This window comes from Phaenicophaeus curvirostris, chromosome Z (assembly GCF_032191515.1).
Source record: "Phaenicophaeus curvirostris isolate KB17595 chromosome Z, BPBGC_Pcur_1.0, whole genome shotgun sequence".
Lineage (NCBI taxonomy): Eukaryota > Metazoa > Chordata > Aves > Cuculiformes > Cuculidae > Phaenicophaeus > Phaenicophaeus curvirostris.
The window spans coordinates 57,645,215-57,667,416 of NC_091431.1; the positions used below are offsets into that span (position 1 = coordinate 57,645,215).

At 41.4% G+C, this 22,202-nt stretch overlaps 1 protein-coding gene across 1 annotated transcript; it reads left to right on the top strand.

The window, feature by feature from the left end:
* The first annotated feature begins 16 nt into the window (after positions 1-16).
* CDC20B (cell division cycle 20B) lies at positions 17-21,799 on the top strand. Its single transcript, XM_069881174.1, is given in 10 exon segments — positions 17-218; positions 1,773-1,894; positions 5,900-5,996; positions 8,716-8,826; positions 10,479-10,675; positions 12,583-12,677; positions 15,417-15,636; positions 16,702-16,827; positions 17,573-17,690; positions 21,636-21,799. Coding segments are annotated over 10 exon segments (1,452 nt in total).
* Positions 21,800-22,202: the final 403 nt, after the last annotated feature.

Here is a 22,202-nt window from a genome sequence, read left to right on the forward strand (position 1 = left end):
TTAGTGTTCGATAGGAATGGTTGGACTCGATGATCCTGCGGGCCTTTTCCATCCTGGTGATTCCGTGATTCTGTGGTTCCCGGCCGCGGCCGCTAGGGGGCAGCAGCCGCCCGAGCCGCGAGGGGCGCCCCGGGCTCTGTCAGTCCTCGTCGCGCTGCGCGGGGCTGTCGCAGTGCACGCAGTGTGTCGCTGCGCCTTTGTATATGGAATAGTTAGCAGTAATTAGCAGGAGAGCAGCAGAACTTATATAGGGCTCTTCCCTTCCGTCTGGTTCTCCTTTGCCTTACACACAGTGGGCTGCGTGCCTGGAGATCGTGTAGCGTGTGCTCGCTGAAGGAGCGGCTTGCGCGGTGCTGCTGTGGCCCCCCCGGCGTGTGAGGCTGCAGGGGCTGACAGAGGGACAGACGCCAAGGGACACTTCCCTCAGTTCGCCCTGGGGACAGACGTGAGGGTCCCATCCCTGGAGGTGTTCGAGGCCAGGTTGGGTGGGCAGCCGGATCTAGTGGGATGTTCCTGCCCATGGCAGCGGAGTTGGAACTGGATGATCGTTAAGGTCCCTTCTAACCCAAACTATTCTGTGATTCAGAGCACAGATCAAACTTGCAATCCTCTGACTTGGTATGGAGAACAACTGACTCTAGGGGAGCCTGTTTCTCTCTGTCAACAGCCGAGGGAGCTGTTGAACTTCGATCTTTCAATGAGCTTTGAACTCTTGACTGCGACTTCCAGCAGGGCGAGGGGAAAGCGAGGAAAGGCTTGCATGCTGCGTGTACAAGAACCACCTGGAAGGTCTAGAGAACTGAACAATTTCTTGATTAATCATTGAAATCGTAGGTTGGAAGAGACCCACTGGATCATCGAGTCCATCCATTCCTATCAAACACTAAACCATGCCCCTTAGCACCTCATCCACCCGTCTCTTAAACGCCTCCAGGGAAGGTGACTCAACCACCTCCCTGGGCAGCCTGTTCCAGTGCCCAATGACTCGTTCCATGAAAACTTCTTTCCTCATGTCCAGCCTAAATCTCCCCTGGTGGAGCTTGAGGCCATTCCCTCTTGTCCTGCCCCTGTCACTTGGTAGAAGATGCCAGCTCCCTCCTCTCTACAACCTCCTTTCAGGTAGTTATAGAGAGCAATGAGGACTCCGCTCAGCCTCCTCTTCTCCAGGCTAAACAACCCCAAAATCTTCAGAGAGCAAGGAGAGATGCTCTTTAGTGTTCAGGAGATGTTCCTACAATGCGATGACTGTCGGTCAGGAAGTGCAAATCTATCTTCTGTTAAGCAGAATAGCAGAGCTTTTCAATAATACATGCCCAGCATTATGAAACTCAGGTTCTAAAACAAGCTGAAGTCTTCCCTAGTTCAGAGTCCTGCATGCTGTCATTGCTAGTAGTGGTGAAAGCCTATATGGTTCAGGGAAATCTGATATTAATTTCCTGTGGGGTAGGATCTTGTGTAAGCAGTCAACAGGCTGGATATGAGCTGCAGTAGTAAATAGGCACTCTTTATAAAGAGAATGATAAACCTGACCTTTTTAAGACAGCTCTTTTAGGATAAGAAGAATACTGCTGGGGATATGTCTTTTTCTTCACTGACAAAAGGAAAGCATTGTGACCTGCTCAAATGTCTGTATTTGCATTGTTCTGCTTAGTGTGTCAGACCTGCTTTTAGAGTAGTGCTACTATGAAATCAGTGCTATTGTGAAGAGTACTTGACAAATATTCCTGTGCATGTTTTTTAAAACATTTCTTTCAGTTAAAATTGTTTTCCAGTGACATCTCAGGTGCCTAAAAACCTTCCTGTCACGAAAACTGTTGTCACTCTACCTGACTGTCGTGTTGCAGCAGGCTTTGAAGGCAGGAATAACAGCAGAGCTGAAATAGAGAAGAAACAAGTGAGTAATACAATGTTCAAATGCACAGGTAGAGTATTTGCTTTCTTGATAAGTTCTTTGACATTATCTTTCACCTGTAATCTGTTATGCAGATACTACCTTATTGACATGGGGAATGGTAGTGAGAGGAGGTCTGTTTAAGAAGTGTCTGCTAGAGAAAAGTCAAGAACAGTTGCTTAGTCTTTTATTTGATTCAGCTTCTCTCCCCTGCCTCTGGGCCATTGTCCTGGAAACTAAAATTGAAACCAAGCTAATGAAGACCTCCAGATGTGTTTGTTATCTCTGAAGGAAAACATTTATTGCAAAAAATATGCATGAAGAGCATGAATGACTCAGTTTTCTACTTGCTTTAATAACCAATATGTGTGAAGAAGATAATTTCTTCAGTTGTGCAGGATGTAACTGTTCCTTTTGTCATGTATACAGAGTGGCTATGAAAAATTTGCCAAGATGTAGCTTTCTGAGAAAAAACATACTTTGTCATGAAGATCAGATTCTTGTCCAAGAATGGAAGAACACGTGGAATCTGCCTAACAGATTCTTTAGATAGCTTCCCTTCTGAGTGTTGCTTTCTGTTGCTGTGCATTTTATATATCCATTTTTTCCTAGTGGACACTGACACACCATTTTTTTTCTTTGCTTTTTGTTCATCTTAAATAAACCTATGCTCTATCTACCCACCAGTTTCTTTTCATAACATCATACTCAAAACTACCTTTTTATTTTAGTGTTAACTAGTTGTGACTGTTCATGTATTAAGCTGTAAACTTAGCCAATGATGACACTTTTTCTTGTGCTCATCCTTCCTTGATTGAACCAGTTGCAAGGTCAGTACCGAAGATGCCGATAGCTGATTCCATGTGATTTACTTTTTTGACCGTAGATGTTGAGTAAGGGTGCTTCAGAGGTGCATGGTCAACGGCCTTGCTTATAGTGGTTTTGAATCATCAAGTAATATTATTGAGAAGTTTCTGTCAAGGTACTGAGCTCAAACTTCTAAGAAAAGAAGGTAGTGTCAGGATAGATGGGCTTACAGGCTTGTTGGTGGTACCTTGTACTCTTGAAGGTGTTTGCATGTTGGAAAAAGACGATGCTTTTATATAATTCTGGGAAACCTGGTCTTTGGGGCAATCACTTTCCTTTCTAAATAAGCAAAATAGTCTGAAAAAGACTCCTTTCAACAGCAGTGCTTTGTTTTTTCCTGCCCTGCCTCTATGGTCTGATTGGAGAGTCTGAATTATGGAATTGCTAAAATACACAACTCACTGGGTTTAGTAATCTGAGTTGAAACTACCCCACAGAGAAATTTAATAAAACTTTTTTTGAGGTGATACATTATTTCATAGAAAGTTCTTATGTAAAATGTTCCTCCTTCCTTGAAATTTAACATCTTTTAAAAGATGAGTATATGTCACTGTCTTCACTCTTAGTCATAGAGTGATAGAATGGTTTGGGTTGGAAGCGGCCTTTAAAGGTCATCTAGTCCAACGCCTCTGCAACAAGCAGAGACATATTCAACTGTATCAGGTTGCTTAAGAGTGCCATCTTCCCAGGGATGCGGTTTCTACCACACCTCTGGGCAATCTGTTTCAGTGTTTCACCGCCCTCAGTAAATCTCTAACTTACATCTAGTCTGAATCTACCCTCTTTTAGTTTAAAACCATTGCTCCTTACTTTCTCACTACAGGCCCTGTTAAAAAGTCTGTCCCTATATTTGTTATAAGCTCCATTTATGGAAAGACTGCTATGAGGCCTCCTCAAACCCTTCTCTTCTCCAGACTGAACAAGACCAACTTTCTCAGGCTTTCCTCGTAAGAGTGGTGTTCCATCCCTCTGATAATCTTTGTGGTCCTCTGGATCCACCTCAACAGGTCCATATCTTTTGTGTGCTGAGGACTCCAGATCCGAATGCAGTGCTCCAGGTGGAGTCTTACCAGAGTGGAGCAGAGGGGCAAAATTCCCTCCCTCAACCTGCTGGCCATACTTCTTTTGATGCAGCCTGGGGTACAGCTCGCTTTCTGGGCTACAGGCGCGCATTGCTGGGTCATGTCCAGGTCTCATCAGCCAGCACCCCCAGGTACTTCTCTGTAGGGCTGCTCTCAATCCCACACTCACCAGTCTATACTGAGATACCGGGGGTTGTCCAAACCCAGGTGCAGGACCTTGCAGGTGGCCTTGATGAACCTACTGAGGTTCACACGGGCCCACTTCTCCGGCTTGTCAGGGTCTCTCTGGATAGCATCCTGTGGCTCAGATGTGTTAACTGCACCACTCAGCTTGGTTTTGTCTGTAAATTTGCTGAAGGTGCACTTCATCCCGCTATGTTGTTGATGAAGATATTGAACAGTGCTAGCACAGTATGGACCATGAGTCAGTCTCTCATCTCTACAGTGAGGAAATACACTGTAGTTTACAAGCCAGAGCTGAGTTAGAACTGAGATGTTCAGAGTTCTACGTCAAGGACCAGAAAAATTTCCTAAAAGTGTGATTAGGAGGTCTTTGAGATAACACTGTAGGATGACTGAAACCCAAGTTCTTCCTAAAACCATTTGGAAGTCAGTCCTGCCTAAAACTATATGAAAATCTATTAATCTTCTTGGATGTAGTAATTAACGTATTCATATTTAGTTCATATTTCATTAATTATTAATTCAGTAATTCATAAATAATTTGTGCTGCCTGGTAGCATAAAGGGATGGGATGCATTGAAAATGAAATCTTTTCACATTCCCGTGAACTTGTGTGGTCTCTTTGTGGTCCAAAAGATTACTTCCTTGTATACACAAATGGTTTTCCACAGAAATGTCTGCACTTATTTTAGAGGGACACAAATCCAAGCAGTCTGATTAGCTTTCTGGCAAGTTGTCTATATAAATCATACAGAAAATGCCTCTCAGATCTGAAAGCCTGCTGTAGAACAGCTGGGATATACAAAGGAGGAACACTTTTTTCTCCAGATATGTTTTTGTGAGGCATTTCTTATCAAGTTTACAACAGGTTGTTGAAGAGTCGCACTGATTGTGCTTGGAAGGATAGATTTCACAAGTATTGGAGGAAGGACAAACTAATCTTGAGTGGCTGGTAAAAACATTAGCGGCATTTCCACCTGACCATAAATAAAGAATTACAGACCAAACAGATATCTGTCATCAGAGCATTCAGCTTGGTGAACATCGTGAAGAAATGCTAGGGAGTGGTGACGAGATTCATATCCTGTGTGAGCTGATTTGAGCCTTTGCTTGGACATTGGCTAAAAGCCTAAGCTAATTTTTTTTTTTTTAAAAAGAAGTTCTCATAGCAATTCAGACCTCACTTTTCTTATCTTTGTCTGCTGTATTGTCTATTTCTTTATCATCCAAGGAAATAATAATGTATTTAGAAGAATTCTTACTCCTTGGAGACACTTTGTATGTATTTTCTGTTTCATATTTAATACTGGTTTAAGGAGTGGGATTGTGGAGTCCAGACTCCGGGACCCTCATTTGAGAGACATCCAGTGGGTCTCATGATAGAATCAGTGGCCCTGCCATGTATGCACCACAAAACCGGTCTTTCCTCACAGAGCAAGCCTGATGCATCGGACTTACTACCTCAAGCAGAAAACATGGCATTGTATGCTGCTAAAATTAGCCCAAGTGCCTATTTAGATGAGGACAAGAGGGCAGTAAGGTTTGGTAGGTGAGCTGTGGTAGTACCTACAGATGTACAGGGTCTGGGACCTCTTCCGCTGGTAAGATGACCTTGTTGAAACAGTTTTGTTAAAGTTTGTGTCATCTTTGGCAGTGAATTAATGTTTTATGGAAAGAAAGGTGGTGGCTTGAGTTAAAGTACAGGATTTGGGTAGTGGTATTCTGTATTTGTTACCGATCTCACATCAAAGAGGCAAGCTGTTTTGGAGCTTTTATGTAGCTACCCTTTGGTAGGAGTTGTGTTATCCATTCTGCTTAGTATGTATTTTGACAGATTTCTTCTTTCAGTCCTGTTTTCATTTCAATGTATTGGCAGAAACGTTCTCAGCTCTGAGCAGACCAGGAGGTTGGATATATCATTGCAGAAAGTGGTGACATGAAGATCTGTGAAAATACCAATTGCATCTGGAAAGGTATGCAGTTTATATTGCATATACTGGAATGTGTTGCTGTTTTCCAGTGTAGTAAATATTGTCATGCTCACTGAACAGTAAGATAGAGCAGGCTGCATCTATACTGTAAAAGCAAGTGCATCTGCCTGTTCCAGCAAGCGTTACAGAATAATGCAAAGTGGCTGAGCTCTGCACTGCTTGGGACTACTTCTAGAATTCCCGCTGCCTGTGAAGAGACAGTATTCCACTTCTTCCCTTGTGGTTAACCCCAGGTATCTTACCTGTCCCTCCTTTTGTCCTTATCTGACACATTGGTGGCCCTAAAAGATTAATTTCCTTTCGGCTTTTGAGTTTCAGAATCCTATAAATAATGTGGGGTTGTGCTGCAGGATGGGTGCAGGTTACGTATCATGTGAACTGTTGGCTACATAAGAGTGCAAGACATCAAGAAATGGCAGGGTCTTATTGCTCCTACTGGTAGGGAAAAGGAGTTGGAGCAAACTGTCCCTGTCACTGCCTCCGGTTTCATCTGCAGGGGAGTTGGCTGATTTTCTCCAAATGGTACTGTAGAAATGAATGAGCATAAAAGAGTATGATGTGAGGAGCTAACCAGGAAAATGATACTTATATTCACTGAACTATTTGAGTATGAGGCAGTTCTTTACAATACTTTGTTGTGTTCTGCTTTGGGCAGATGATTTTTTTTGGTGATCTGGCTATTTATGTGTATGACCGGTTCTTGCCAGTTAGGACCTGATTCATGCTCATATGAAAAGAGTGAGACACAGCTTGTTATTTATGAATCTGGAGTTCAACTCCTGTAGAAGCTGGAGCAGGCTGTGTGATAGATTTGTATATTGCTTTCTTGCTCTTTTCCACGCAAATAAGACTCATTTCAGAGCAGCCAATAGCTGCAGTATAGGGATTAGTCACTATTTTTTTTCACTGATGGCAAATGAATACAGGTATCAGGAACACCAGGTTTTATTCCACCCACCTGCTTGTTGATCAAGTGGTCTAGTGTGACAGTACTGACTACTCACCACTTTCTGAGTCTCATTTTGAGAAATGGCACGTGCACATAAGAGCTGAAATCTTGTCAAAAGTCAATGATATCTGCTAGTATACCAGGCAAAAGAACACAAAATGATGTAATGAAGCTCAATTTACACAAAAAAGGCTTGTCATGCACATTGATATGTCTATGAAGTATATGAATAGAGCAGAAAGTGTGGTCAGTATGAATTTGGGCTACATGAGTTACTCCTGAGAGAATTAAAATTTAAAATGAGTTACAGAGATACTTTCATCCTTTATATCTCACTGTTCAATACTGGCTACCATTGTTAAGGACTGAAAACATTTTTGGAGTGTTTCAGAAGTGTTGCCATTCATCCATCTTTTACAGTTAAGTGCTTTAGTTTTCCTGAATTATGTTACTTGTCTGGGTCCAGAAGGGTTTGGTAAAGTTTCCAAAAAATAACCAAAAATCTAGATATTAGATATACAGAGTTTTCTGTATGGACTAATCTCATTTCAGTGCTATTACACCTTTTTAGGGTTAAAATGCAGAGTTATGTATCCCATTGGGCAGATCTGAGAAGGTTGTTCTTGCAAGCCGGCTTGATTGTTTAGCTCAGCGAAACTTCAGATAAAGAAGAAAATTACTGTGGCCTGCTTCTTGCCCATCTTCAGTCTTTATTTGGAGAGTGAAGGGATACCACAGCTGACAGGGGAAACATTTGTTGTTGGGCAGAAATTAATTTTGGATTAGGGATGAAGAGTGAGGACAGGCAAGGGAAAGATTGCGTGAAATAAACTCTCTATAATCTGTCATTGGACTTCTATGTAGGATGTTTGTGTGTGTGTTTAAGTTAAAGAGTACAAAAACCTTGCATGTGTTGAATTTCTTTGAGGAGAAAATGTTAGTGGTAGAGATAAGTAATGTCTTCTTCCCCTGAAACTTCTGTTGTTCGTTGTAAATACTCCTATCTGGAGAACAGTTAAAAAGGGAAGTCAAAGCACAGAGAAAAGCACAGAAATGTGGATCTCCAGCTTTCTGCTCTGCACATTACAGCAAGCTAATTTCTTGCACATTAAAATCTAGAGTTAAATGATTCATAGTGCTAATGATTTTGCTTTTTTTCTGTGTTGTCTATGAGTCCTTGCAGCATAGTGTGGACAATGACCACAAAGGATGACTCTTCTGCTTGCTCATACTTGTATTTGCTTTTGTTTCCCACTTATGTGTTGTCACGAGCTTAGTGTACCGTGATCAACGTGTATGTGCTTTAAAACCCTTTTCCTGTGGTTAGACAATGACGGGAGACCTTTTGGTGGAAAAATAACACCAGAAAGCAAAAAAGGTAATTGCTGTATGAGGGGGGTTGAAGTGGGAGAGCACACATGAAACATTCACCTTAGTTTTCTTAATAGGAAGAGACACCTGCTACCCCCTGTTCTGTGTTGAGCTGTGGTACAATTTAAACAAAATGTTGTGGACCCAATTCCCCATTCTAGCTGGCTAAATCAATGGAGGTTTGAAAGAGGTGCTAAAAGGTGACTTTCACTTAGGTCAGTGTGTCCAATGTTTTGAGCCTGTTCAAGATAAGTTAGACCCTTCTGACCTTTTTTGAATCATGGAGAGACAAATATAGTAAGAAAGTAATAGGCTTAGGCCTGAGAAAAACTGATGATGTTTTCCATTCTTGATTTGTGTGTGTTGAATCTTCAAATACAGGATGCAGAGCGGGGAACCAAAATGAGTTTAAAGCTGTTACCATCATGAAGCCTTCTATACCATTGGAGCCAAAAGCAAGGTTTCATGTTACTGGCTTGCGCAATGATTACTGTAAGTTAATTTCTCTCGTGTGGTGTGGTTTGCTAAGACGGGAATTCTTACATATGTTTAAAGAAAGATCATGAAGCTATGTCCCATTCATATAAAATGGAAACTCTGCAGAACATATGTATGATGTCATTTTTTTTTACACAGGTTCATCCCTGAAAACTGCCTATCCCAGGATGGAGACATGACTGATAAAGCCCTAGAATCAGTACTGCCTAACTCTAATGCAATTTTCTTCAGCTATAGATCTCAATACAATTTTCAAATCAAACAAATCAAACCTCTGCTTAATTAAGTTAGACATTTCATCTGTTAGACTTGGATGTCTGTCTAGCAGCCAGTCAACACAGAAACAACTTTATTGAGCACACTTGGAAGTCTCTTAATTTGGGAGACATCAGTGATGTTGTTTATGGTTTTGATGATTGATACCTTCTGAACTTAATTCTCACTGATGTCTTTGGTGGTGCACAGGCAAAAATTGAACATGTACAAGTTACAAGTGAACATACATGGATCCCTGATCTACAGCAGCAAAAACATGTTTTAACAGTTCATAAGATCTAACGAACAACTCTGTATGTGCAAGCTGTTTGCAGTTGTCCCTGCAGAGTTATTTTCAACATATCCTTACGTGTATTCATGTATATCTATAAGCAGGACTAAAGTTTATTTGTGTGACTTACAGTGATTGTGCACAAGGTATGTCCCAAGACTGACAGCAATAATAGAACACTTTGGAAGTGATTTCTTAGTACTTATTTCTGGTTGCAACAACCAGGACTTCAGTCAAACAGTTGATGGATTCAGCTGTTCTTCAGAGTGGTTTTAGTTACCAAAATATGATGCCAGACCTTGGCTTGTGGTAACATTTTTCTGCGCTTAAGGGCTCATGCAAAATGACTTTTAAGCTACCCTAAATGGACAACTGAGGATTTCCCTTGACAAGAGAGAGTGTCTTGTGTTGGTATTAAATGTTGTATATGTAATGGGCCCAAATGTTCTTTGGGCCCACCTGACACGGCAGGCTGTTCGCTTTAGTGACTTGCCTTGCCAGGATCTGCATGTGAAATGCACTGAGCATCAGGGGCTGTGGAAACAGTATTTCCATCATATGCTTCCTGAACAAGCTCTGAAGGTGAGGATCAGACTTTCCCCAATTACTTTCTGCAGTTTTTTTCCTGTCGTGTGTGGGGTACATGTTGTCTTTAATCTGAGGACGTAGGACAGACTGTAGCATATAGAATCTCTTCTATGCCTTTCTCAATAACAAGAATTACCTTGGAGCAATAGTTTTTTCAGAACTGTAGCTGTTGGTGGAGGAGCCTCATTTCTGGTGCCAGGAATTAGAGTGAGTGGTGTGGCAATCCAAAATGCAGGATGATAGATTAAAAAATTCCAGTGGGGAAGCTGTAAGTCAGACCCTGCTGTGCAAATATAGCAGTTCGTGGAGATCAGTCTTACAAAGACCTTGGCTTGTTAGAGGTACTCTCCCTCATGTAGGAGGATTGCATGCTTGTAGTGATTTCATAGGAGGATTCTCTTGAAGTTTTTCCATAGTAATTAAAAAAAATGCATGTCTTTCCCAAACCATACTCCCCCTCACCCCATCCTATTATGACTTTTTTCGGTAACTTTTAGTAACTTTCTTCTAGATCTAAACATACTGGACTGGAGCCTTGAAAATCTCATTGCTATTGCTGTAGGATCTGCTGCACACATCTGGAATGGAGGAACTCTTCAAGCTGTAGAAAACATTGATTTGAATTCCTGTTCAAAATACATTTCATCTCTGGCTTGGATAAGAGGAGGATCTTGCCTTGCAATTGGCACCAGTGACGGAGAAGTACAAGTACTGGACAATTTACTTTTTTAGTCTCTCTCCATTTTTAGCTTAACTGGCCAGGAGACAATTTGGTACTGTTTTTTTTTTAAGGAAACAAATAAAAATTTCGGCTAAACTATCAGAAGAGCTCTGCTATACAGCACTTCCCTGTAGCACTTTACTGAAAGGCTTAGTGATTTCCAGTGTTGTCTATATGAAATGGAGCCTCTGAAAAAGCTCTAAAATGCTGATGACTGAATTAAGGATTCAGTTGTCCAGAGACAACCTGACTTTTTCCCCACTATTTAATGAACTTTTTCATTAAATTATTTCACTTAGCACAGTCTGTTTTTCCTTGTATCTAACTTGTGAAGATCGCTCTAGTGATCAACCCCTTGAGAACATAAATCAACACTCTTTATGGATTCACACAGAAGAATTTGTCTTCAGTCTGATTATACATTTACCTTTCAGCCTGCTGTTATAGGACAGTACTGAAATTCTTTTGCAAGACTTTGGCTGACGTGTTAATTAATACAGGAGCCTGCCTGCTGCAGTCCTGAGTTAGCAGTCTGGATGTATTGAAGGCCAGTGCTTTCAAGTATGGACTTCCAAATACTGATGTATAAATAAACAGCTTTAAACTCAGATGTATTCATTCCCTTCAACACTGTCTGACTTCAGCATCAATGATATAAGTGCCAAGATCTGGGAATACTCCTTCTTCACAGAATCACTAGGTTGGAAAAGACCCACTGGGTCATCGAGTCCAACCATTCCTATCAAACACTAAACCATGTCCCTTAGCACCTTGTCCACCCGTGCCTTAAACACCTCCAGGGAAGGTGGCTCAACCACCTCCCTGGGCAGCCTGTCCCAGTGCCCAATGACCCTTTCCGTGAAAAATTTTTTCCTAACGTCCAGCCTAAACCTCCCTTGGTGGAGCTTGAGGCCATTCCCTCTTGTCCTGTCCCCTGTCACTTGGGAGAAGAGGCCAGCACCCTCCTCTCTACAACCTCCTTTCAGGTAGTTGTAGAGAGCAATGAGGACTCCCCTCAGCCTCCTCTTCTCCAGGCTAAACAACCCCAGCTCTCTCAGCTGTTCCTCATAAGGCCTGCTCTCCAGCCCCTTCAACAGCATCGATGCTCTTCTCTGGACACACTCCAGAGCCTCAACATCCTTCTTGTGGTGAGGGGCCCAGAACTGAACACAGGATTCGAGGAGTGGTCTCACCAGTGCCGAGTACAGAGGGAGAATAACCTCCCTGCTGGCGACGCTGTTTCTGATACAAGCCAAGATGCCATTGGCCTTCTTGGCCACCTGGGCACACTGCTGGCTCATATTCAGTCGGCTGTCAACCAACACCCCCAGGTCCTTCTCCTCTGGGCAGCTAGACAGACTAGCTAGTCTAGACAGACTTCTCCTAGTCTGTAGCACTGCACAGGGTTGTTGTGCCCCAAGTGCAGGACCCAGCACTTGGCCTTGTTAAACCTCATGCCATCGGTCTCAGCCCATTGGTCCAACCTGTTCAGATCCCTTTGCAGAGCCTCCCTATCCTCCAGCAGATCGACACTTCCACCCAGCTTAGTGTCATCCGCAAACTTGCTAAGGGTGCACTCAATGCCTTCATCCAGGTCATTGATAAAGATATTGAACAGGGCTGGACCCAGGGCTGGACCCAGCACTGAGCCCTGGGGAACCCCACTTGTCACTGGCCTCCAGCTGGATTTCACACCATTCACCACCACTCTCTGGGCCCGGCCAGCCAACCAGTTTTCCACCCAGGAGAGTGTGCGCCTGTCCAGGCCAGTCTTGTCTGACTTCAAGTTGTCCATATGTCAAATCACAACTGGGCTCATTGACAAAGGATGAGAAGAAAAGCTTTTTTCTTTTTGTTGTTAAATTTGTATTTCTTGTTTGTTTTGAATTGGCAGCTGTGGGACATTGAAACCAAAAAGAGGTTGAGAAATATGTTTGGTCACTTGTCTGTAGTTGGAGCATTGAGCTGGAATCATTATATACTGAGCAGGTGAGTGGTGTAATATATTCCCAGAGAGAGTCCTGCTGCTTTTACTTAGACATGTGTACAATTTGTTTTAGCTGTTTTCTTTGGCTTTGCTCAAAGGTGATTTATCCTGTCCCTCAACTTACTGGCCATAGTAGAAATCACATGTAGATTTACTGTATGACAGGAAAGCAGCCAGAGGGGATTTAGCCTGCCTTTTTAGTGTCTATTCCTTACTCTTCTTACAGAAAGCTGTCACCACTTGCAGAATTTCATTAGAATGAGGGGGCTGTGGTTCTCTGATTTTGTGTAAAGCCTGATCTTGAAATGGTGTTGTCTGCAGTGGATCTGGACCCCAAAAACTGCAGCCTGCTCAGTGCCGGGGAGGGGGCATGTAGTTTAGGATGGCCCTTCAATGATGTTAAGACTGCATCTGTCTTTTCAGATGCACAGCAAAATGCAGCTGCTAGAGTTGCACATCTTTGTGCCTGTATATCTTGAAGGAAAGGCCAGATCATTGTTATCCATAACCCAAGGAGGACTGAAATGGCGACTATTGCCTTGCCAAGGGTGAATTTCACACTAGGTGTTGGTAAATGTTTTATATTCAGGAGTCATTTCAATATGGGGACTCAGATGAGAAAGATTAAGTGTACTATGTTGTGAGTTTTCCCCTCCCACTTTCTGTTTCAGATCTTTGTCTCAGACTTGAAGGAGCTGATGGATGCTTCTGTGATCTTAAAAATGATATGATAGTCTTTTGTTTAACACACAAATTATAGCAAGTGCAGACTGACTATTGATAAACTCAAAATGAAACTAGTATCTCTGGACAGGAATACTAGAGATAGTTATATTTTGATTTCACAAGTTGCTCTGGCTTTTGATTGTGTTAGATCTGCTTGGTGGAGTGAGGTACAAGGATGCCAGCTGAAAAACCAGTTAATAAAATGTTGATGGAGTAGGTACACTGGGTGGGTTAAGTTACATGGAAGCACCTCTTCCCAGTGCCAAGTGCCATAATGTTATTACAATATGCATTTCAGTTTCATATGTATACATTTTCAATTTAAACATACAGTTTCAATTCGCATTTCAGCTTGACTAGAAGAGTGAAAACAACAGAAACTTAAATTACAGATCTCTCTGAACATAAATTGATTATAAAATTCCACGTGAACCTGTAAACTACAGTTATGGTTGATAGATTGAGACAACATTTGTTTCTCTTGTGAGTTTTGAAACTAACCAGTTAATTCTAATATTAGGGCAGAGTAAAAATATCTGGGTAAGTAGGAAAAAGGTCATGGAATTAATGTTCAATGTTACTCAAATAAGCGCAGCATTCTTACAGTAGACTTCACTATGAAAAATTGATACTTTGGGATTGCTTCTGATTTCTGTGTTTCAGAATAGCCCATCAACACATCATCATGAACCTGTAAATAAGTTTCGGTACCATAAGTTAACCCATCACAAAAATTTTGTTGGTTTCTCTTCATCTTTATCAAAACAGATTCCATTTTCTGTGTCAAAAGCAAATTATTCTGATTTCTTTTTATGCCAACTGGAAAAATATCCTTTCAGCCAGGCTTTTCAGAAGCCCAGTTACTTCCAACTCATACCACTAGAACTGCTGAACACTTCAATATGGCCACACTGGTGATTGAGTTCTGTTTCTCTTGGTTAGATTTTCTGCTTATTATTTAGTAGAAAAAAATCTGTATAAAACTTCAGGAGGTAAATGATGATGCCTTTATATATAACACACATATTCTCTTGTATCTTCACAGGTATTTTCCATAAAGATATGCTTAATATTCACTGGAGCACTGCTTGGTTGGAAACTTCCATGCTTTTGTGCCTTGTATTAGTCTGATGGAGTAATGTCAGATGTGTTTCTCAGATACTCAGAAAGCTGTTACTGAACATGCTGATTTTTAGAGTGTCCTCAGAATGGTTGGAAGTGTGAATTTCCATCAGGAAGGTCTGTTTTGTCATACGATTAATGTAGGTAATATCCGTAGAAAGGGAGGAAAAAATGCACTGCAAGTTATTTTCAATATTTTCAGTTCAACTCTGCTGTTAATACATAAAACCTATATCCAGGAGCAAAGCTGCAACAGTAGCTGGCTTCCATACAGGGTATTTTTTTCCCTCTGGCAGATTGATGATGCTGGCTGTAGAACCTTGCATCCATCTCCTAGCATGCAAGTAGTGCAACAATGTCAAGACATGTAGGTTGTTTTTAGAGCTAGGAGGGAGAAAGGAGGACAAGAACAGAAACAAAGAACACGTATTTAACTCATTAGTAAGCCCTTTCCCAGAACAATGAGTTTGTACACTGCCTCTTCATTGGGCATAGACTCATATATGGTCTTAGCAAAAATCATCTTGCAAAACTATTTTTCATGAAGGACAGGTAGGAGTAAATTACATTAAGTGGCTTGACAGCTGAACAGGGTGCAGATTAGTGGCATATAACGCAATACGTCTTCAGAGAAATGAAAACCATGAGAGACCAAGTATTCTGTCTGGCTTAAACTGAGCAGCTGCTTGGCTCCTTTCTGTCGTCGGCCACCTCTACAGTCAGGGTGCGCTTTTGATAGTTGGTTTGTGTTTCCTTTTACTGAAATACTGTTGTTCTGCAGACACGTTTCACTCTGATGTGGTTTGCTTCTGAAACCACTGAAGAAACATCAATGTGGTGATGTAGCTTGTCTTCCTTAACATTAAACTTATACTGTCTTTCTTCATCTACAGTGGTTCATGGCTGGGATCTGTTCATCACCATGATGTTCGAGTTGCTCAGCACCATGTTGGGACTTTTTGCCAAAACAAACAGAGCATTTGCAGCCTTAAGTGGTCACTAACCAACCAGTTGCTGGCAAGTGGGTCTAGTGATGGTATATTGAATATCTGGCCCAGTGATCCAGGTGCGAAATTGCCACTGAAAACCATACCTCATTCCTCAGCAGTTAAGGTATATAAAGAAGGAATGCCTGCTTTTCTGTGTTTGCTCTCATGGAATCACATTGTCGATGTGGAGAGTTAGGGAGTTTTTCAAATTATCTCACTGATTTCTATTAGTTTCTTCTTCCCTGACTGTGATGCAGTTAATTTTAAGACCACTTCTCCTAATTCCAAGTCACAGATATGTTTATTAGGGCTTTGATCGGGAAATTTTACTGAATTAGTAGGCCTTTGTACATATAATGCCAAACAGAAATAATAATTACAGCCTTCTCCTCTGTTTTGCACAGGAAGCTTTCGTGTCACAGTACTTAAAAGTTAACAAACAAGATACTTCAATTTTTTGAGTTTTGGAAAATTCTCTCAGTTAAAATTATTTTAAACATGAGATTTCTTTTGACTCCTGCCTGTATTTCCATGTCATTGCTGGTGGCAAAGAATCTGAAATAAAAAACCAGAGATGTGGTAACTTAGATTCTTCATTTTTATGAAGTCCCAGTCTCTGTGGAATAGAGGACAGGTAACAGTAGTAAGAGGCAAAGGAGTCCAGCACTTACAAGCTGTTTGTCCTCCCAGAACTTTCTGAGGCTGGCCTGAAGTGCTGGTGTTAAAAGAGTTAGAGGAGGTTATTGAAGTAGGTGGAATTCAGTCCTTAGTAGCTTTTTTTCAGGTAAGCCTAGGCCTTAGACATATTCTGGAAATATCTCAGAAGAAACCATGTCTTGTGTAAGCCCTGTAAGTCATGTTGCTTATGCTTCTCTGATGGCTTGGTTCAGTCAGTAACTGTATCCTGCTGGGTTCTTCTGGTGCTGAGGTGTGAATCTGTGACATGCTCAGGGTAAGCAGAGGAACTGCAGTTTTATGAGTATGTGTGTGACAGTGTAGGCTACTGTGAAGCAGTGACAAAGGAAGCAGCGTTTGGAGTTTTGGGATTCTGCATTGCTGTGTGTGTATGGAGGAAAATTGTGGCATGGGGTGAAAAAGCCTCTTGCAACTACAGTTTTAAGCAAAATCTTTTAAGCTAACCTCCTAGTCTGTTCTGGCATCTGTTTCCTTTTTTTTTTTTTTTTTTTAGGCTGTGAACTGGTGCCCTTGGCAGTCTGAAGTCATTGCTACAGGGGGTGGAATGAAAGATGGGATTTTGCGTGTCTGGGACATAAATCATGAGAATATCATCCAAAGTGCAGCTACAGATTCTCAGGTGAAATGATGAAATGTCTGCATGCTTAAGCTGTGCTCTTTTTTGTATAGCTGTGCTCATTTGGCAAACTCCACTGACTTTGAGGGTGGTTCTGCAGACAAAGGAACAGCAGGATTTTCTCTGGATGTGGAATTGTGCTTCATGCGGCACTGCAGTTTGTGACTGGACCGAGCAGCAGTTTGTTTCTTACTTGCCACTCCTGTCTCCACACAGAAGTGATTGAAGAGGAGGTGATCTCTCTGCCAGACACATCTCATCATCTTTTCCTTGCTGGCAATAATAGTTTTGGCCAAAACTCTCGATGTTGAGAGAATGTTGAGGGGGAGGGAAAATTCCCAGAGTACTGGGGTGAAAAGAGGTGTGAGAGTCAGAGGCCAAACATCCATCTCTGGAGTTCTAATATAAGGAGACAGAGGAACAGATCGCAGCTGGAGTAAAGCAGCGTAACTGCTGATTTTCCTGGAGCTGTTACAATTCAGCTGAGGGTGTTTTTAAAACACTTTGGTTTTATACTGATGGTTTTATACTAGTGGCTAGATAGGCTATAATCATATTTGGGTAGGACAATTAGGAAATTGTACTTTAAAGTGTTGTAGGAATGAAATGATCCTTCTAAATAAGTAAATATTCTGCTGAGACTGTTACTTAGCAGCTTGTTAAAGTATTGTAGATGGCATTTCAGGTCTACTGTATGGTGCATGCTGACCCTGTCTGAAAACTAATGCAGAATTATAAATTGCAGTAGATTTGTTCCTTGCTCTGGTTACCCAAAACCAGTGAACTGATGACTGGACAAGGCCTTCCTGGAAATCAGATGAAAATATGGAAGTATCCCATGCTTATCAATTCGTCAGAACTCTATGGCAAGTATTTTAGTTAGTAGTCTTAACTATTTCAGTTAACTCCCTGTCTAATCAGTGTTTCTGCAGGGGCATACTTAAAAAATTTACATAAAATAGGGTTAACAGAACAGTCATCTACACATCCTCCCTCTGCCTACACTTACGCATTCATATGCACAATCCTGATATATGGGATCATGAAGGTTGACTTACTAAGATAATAGTAAGTCAACCTTCTGGAGAAGAGGAGGCTGAGGGGAGACCTCATTGCTCTCTATAACTACCTGAAAGGAGGTTGTAGAGAGGAGGGTACTGGCCTCTTCTCCCAAGTGACAGGGGACAGAACAAGGGGGAATGGCCTCAAGCTCCACCAGGGGAGATTTAGGCTGGACATTAGGAAAAAATTCTTCACAGAAAGAGTCATTGGGCACTGGAACAGGCTGCCCAGGGAGGTGGTTGATTCACCTTCCCTGGAGGTGTTTAAGGCATGGGTGGACGAGGTGCTAAGAAACATGGTTTAGTGTTTGATAGGAATGGTTGGACTCGATGATCCGGTGGGTCTCTTCCAACCTGGTTATTCTATGATTCTATGATTCTATGAGTAGTGTAATATATGTCTGTAAAATTCATTGGTTTTAGTGGTGGAATTCTCACTTAACACTTCTAAGGCCATCCTAGGTGCTTGACATAGATTTCCACTTGTCCCTAGGGCTTATTAGGTGTGGACTGTGTGTGCTAATGTCAGGTTGCTTCCAGTATGTGCTAGGTTGATGGCTGCCTAGACAATTCAGACTAGGTGCGGCTTTTAAATTTTGCAGCCTGTCATTGAAGGATACTGAACCAGCTTCCAAATGACATTTTAAATAAATCTCCATGTGTTATTTAGAGCTCTTTGGGTTCTAATGGGTGATTTTGGCTGTGAAGCAATGCAGTGCAGCGTGTTTCTCTTGTGCTGCGCTGACAGAGGAACTGGAGTTTTCTTGCAGCTCTGTATTGGTGCATGGAGCTGTATGGCTACACTACACATAGAAGCTGTTCCTTGCTAGTAAGCCTTCTTGTTTCTAATGCTCACTGTCACTCCTCTTCATTAACCTTTCCTTGTTTCAGTGTTAAATGAAGTGATCCAGTAGAAACACCTGAAGTTAAAAGAAAAATACTCTATTTACACATTGGCTGCATTTTCACAACTACGGTTGTTTTTTCACACTCACTGGCAAGATATGGCCAAAGAAGCCTTGGATTTGTAACCTAGCAGCTGACATTTACAAGTACTTTTTGTAGCCCATTGCTACACGTGAAGGCATTTATTAAATACCTGATTTATTAAATCCTGACTATACTGGGATGCTCTCCTTGAAGCCAGTGACTTGGGTAGAACCAAGGACATGGCTTCAACACTAGCCTGTAAGAGGAAGGCACAGGAGAGTCAAACCAAAGATGGATTGGCAGCAGAGACATGTTGATCTGATTACACATTATTCTTGTGTAGTAATGCTTGTCTGTGCTGCTTTTCCTTCGTTCTCTATACTCATTTATGCATAGCTCTTAAGATCATGTCCTGTGATGTTCTAAGAAATTATCTGAAAAGTGACATGGTCATTAGTCTTAAGTACTGTAGCTTGAGTCTTCTCAAACCTTTGTAATTCTTGAATATACTCTTTGAAATGAAACCTAGATTGACTCTTACTATTGAGATTAGTGTAGTATATGGGGTAAAACATTTACCATATAAGTCAAATGCATTGCTAATACGGTGAAGCTGGAGGGTTACTTATCACCCTGTTTTCTGTTCAGTTTACTTGTTTGCAAGAGGAAAGAATTTTCATTAACAAAAAGACCAGGTAATTGTTACATAGATAAATTCCTGCTTTTACATTACTATATGCAATCAAATGTTGAAAGAAACTGTTGATGTATCAAAACAAGTACAGAAAAAAATACTGTGATGAAGGATTGTGAGATGGTTCTAAATTAGCCTCAGACACCCTTAACCACATGAGTTTTACACCCAAAGAAACAAGCAGATAATCGTAACTGAATCTTCTTGTTCAATCCTCCTGCAAAATGCTGAAGACCTCAGCTCACAATAAAGTACCATCAGCTGCTGTTGAGTAATTTAGTAAGTGAAGTTGCTTATTACTGGGCTTATTCAGAACAGAATAAGAGCTAACAAATAGTAATCTTTTTATAGGACTGAGGCAATTTTTGAGATACTTCTGTTAAACAATTAGAATAATTTGCTTGAAAAAAAAGATTAATTTTGGATGTCAATGCCTTCCCCTTAGAGAAGTTGTTGAGGTCAAAGAAAACACACAAGGAAACAAAATATGTAATTGCTTTGTAAAGTATGCATATGTGATCTTGAAACACTGAATAAAACCCCAACCCTCTTCACTCAGAAGCTGAAATAATTTCAGCTTTTCTGATTTCTCCCTATCTCCCTTCATGTCTTTTTCATGAAATGATTAATCAGATTTTAGTTTGTACTGTGAACAGTTTTGGATCCCTCCGAACATTACGTCTCCCGCCCTTCCTTCAAAGTTGTTATGGGCACTGAATGGAGACAGTGTAAAAAATTTGCTGAGTTGTAAACTGATATTCTTATATGTTGACAAAGGTCATTTACACTTCGATACTTTCTGAATGAGCAGAACCTGGAAATCAGTCGCTGCTGAAATAATTTAGTCACCGAGTTTAGGTGGGACACACAACACTCGGCATCAGGACAGCAGATACTTGCTCTTATTCACAGTGGCTCCAGAGCCATTGTAGCAGTTCTGTGAAGTTAGGGCAGACTGTCTACCTACTGAAGTCCTATGGATCTGCATCAGGTACCATTGTGATAGCTACTCCACTTTCAGAGGGCTTTACAGTTCCTTGCATGCTTATTCTCAAAATGTTATTTTGACCTAGAGAAGTGCTATCTCCTTCATGTTCATGGATAACTCAGGTACAGATGATGGGAAAACATATCACCTACATTCATTCAAGTTGGTCACCCAAGACTTCCTTCATACCTTGATGCTTCCTTTCAAGAGAGTTTAATAACAGATTATTTCTGCCTTCAGTTCAAATTCATTTGGGAGACATTTGTATAACCAGAATAATGAATTTTCTATGTTCTTTGTGCTGCTAGGCAAGGATAGCTTCTGTCCTTCAGTGTTTGGCTCCTGAAGTTTACTACAACTAGAATCATAGAATCACTAAGTTGGAAGAGACCCACCGGATCATCGAGTCCAACCATTCCTATCAAACACTAAACCATGCCCCTCAGAGCCTCGTCCATCTGTGCCTTAAACACCTCCAGGGAAGGTGACTCAACGTCCTCCCTGGGCAGCCTGTTCCAGTGCCCCATGACCCTTTCTGTGAAAATTTTTTTCCTAATGTTCAGCCTAAATCTCCCCTGGTGGAGCTTGAGGCCATTCCCTCTTGTCCTGTCCCCTGTCACTTGGGAAACAAACTAGGGAACTTGGGAAACTACTGTACAATTCCAATAAATTATTCAGTAGGGTTACTGTTAAAAGATCTCCTTAATGCTAACAACTGAGCAGCTGGAGACACTATCTCATGATTGTTGTATCAGTTGCAAACTGTCTGCAAAGTGTGTACAGCCAGGTTCGAAAGCTCAGCAGTGAGGCACATTACCAAACCAGATAGGGCTGGTGCAGTGGAGAATCAAGAGTTCAAGGTTCAATGTTCTCCTTTGGCCAAAATGTCTTCTCAGTGTGATGCACTCCTGGCAATTAAAGCCTAGTCCTTATTAAGAAAATATTGCCCTCAGCTCTTTCTTAATGTGAAAATATTCTAGAAATAATGCTAGCTCCCCACATCCTATGCAGTATTCTGAGCTGCTATGGCAGAAGTGGAACAAGCCGTGCAGTAAGCGGGAATGGTGAAAGTGATTGGCATAATCAGAGTAGAATTATGACGTATCTTTGCATTTATTGTATGTATTTTATTTTACAGGTCACAAAGGGAGAGTCCTGCATATAGCTCTGAGCCAAGATGAGAGCAAGCTGTTCTCTGTTGCAGCTGATGGGATGGCTTGTCTGTGGAAATGCCATGAGTCTGGGGAGAGCAAGCACAGCAGCAAGGGTTTTTCTAATGGTTATCTGAGCTCATTCTTTTGACTTTTCCTGGAAAGCAAGTGATTTAAATTTGCTTAGCCCATTCGGTAATTCAGATTTTGTGTGTTCCTTCCAATGGAAACATGGCACGAGATAGCACAATTTTTTCAAGAGAAAGCAATTTTCTCCATCAGTCCATCATTTGAAATATTAGTAGCTTGTTTTACTTACCCTAGAGGAAAAGTATTAAAAGTCTGAAGAATAATACCATATTTATTTTCATTACACTAGCAAGCATGGATGGAATCCACCTTATGTCAAGTGCCAGCATAAAGTCTTAGGTCTTGTTTTTAACTGGGATTCTTGTAAGTAATTTTACATCATCTTAGCATCTCCATTGGGAACTGCATGCCAATTCATGTGAATTGTCTTTGTTCATTCTAAGGCTAGGATCAGCAGAAACCAC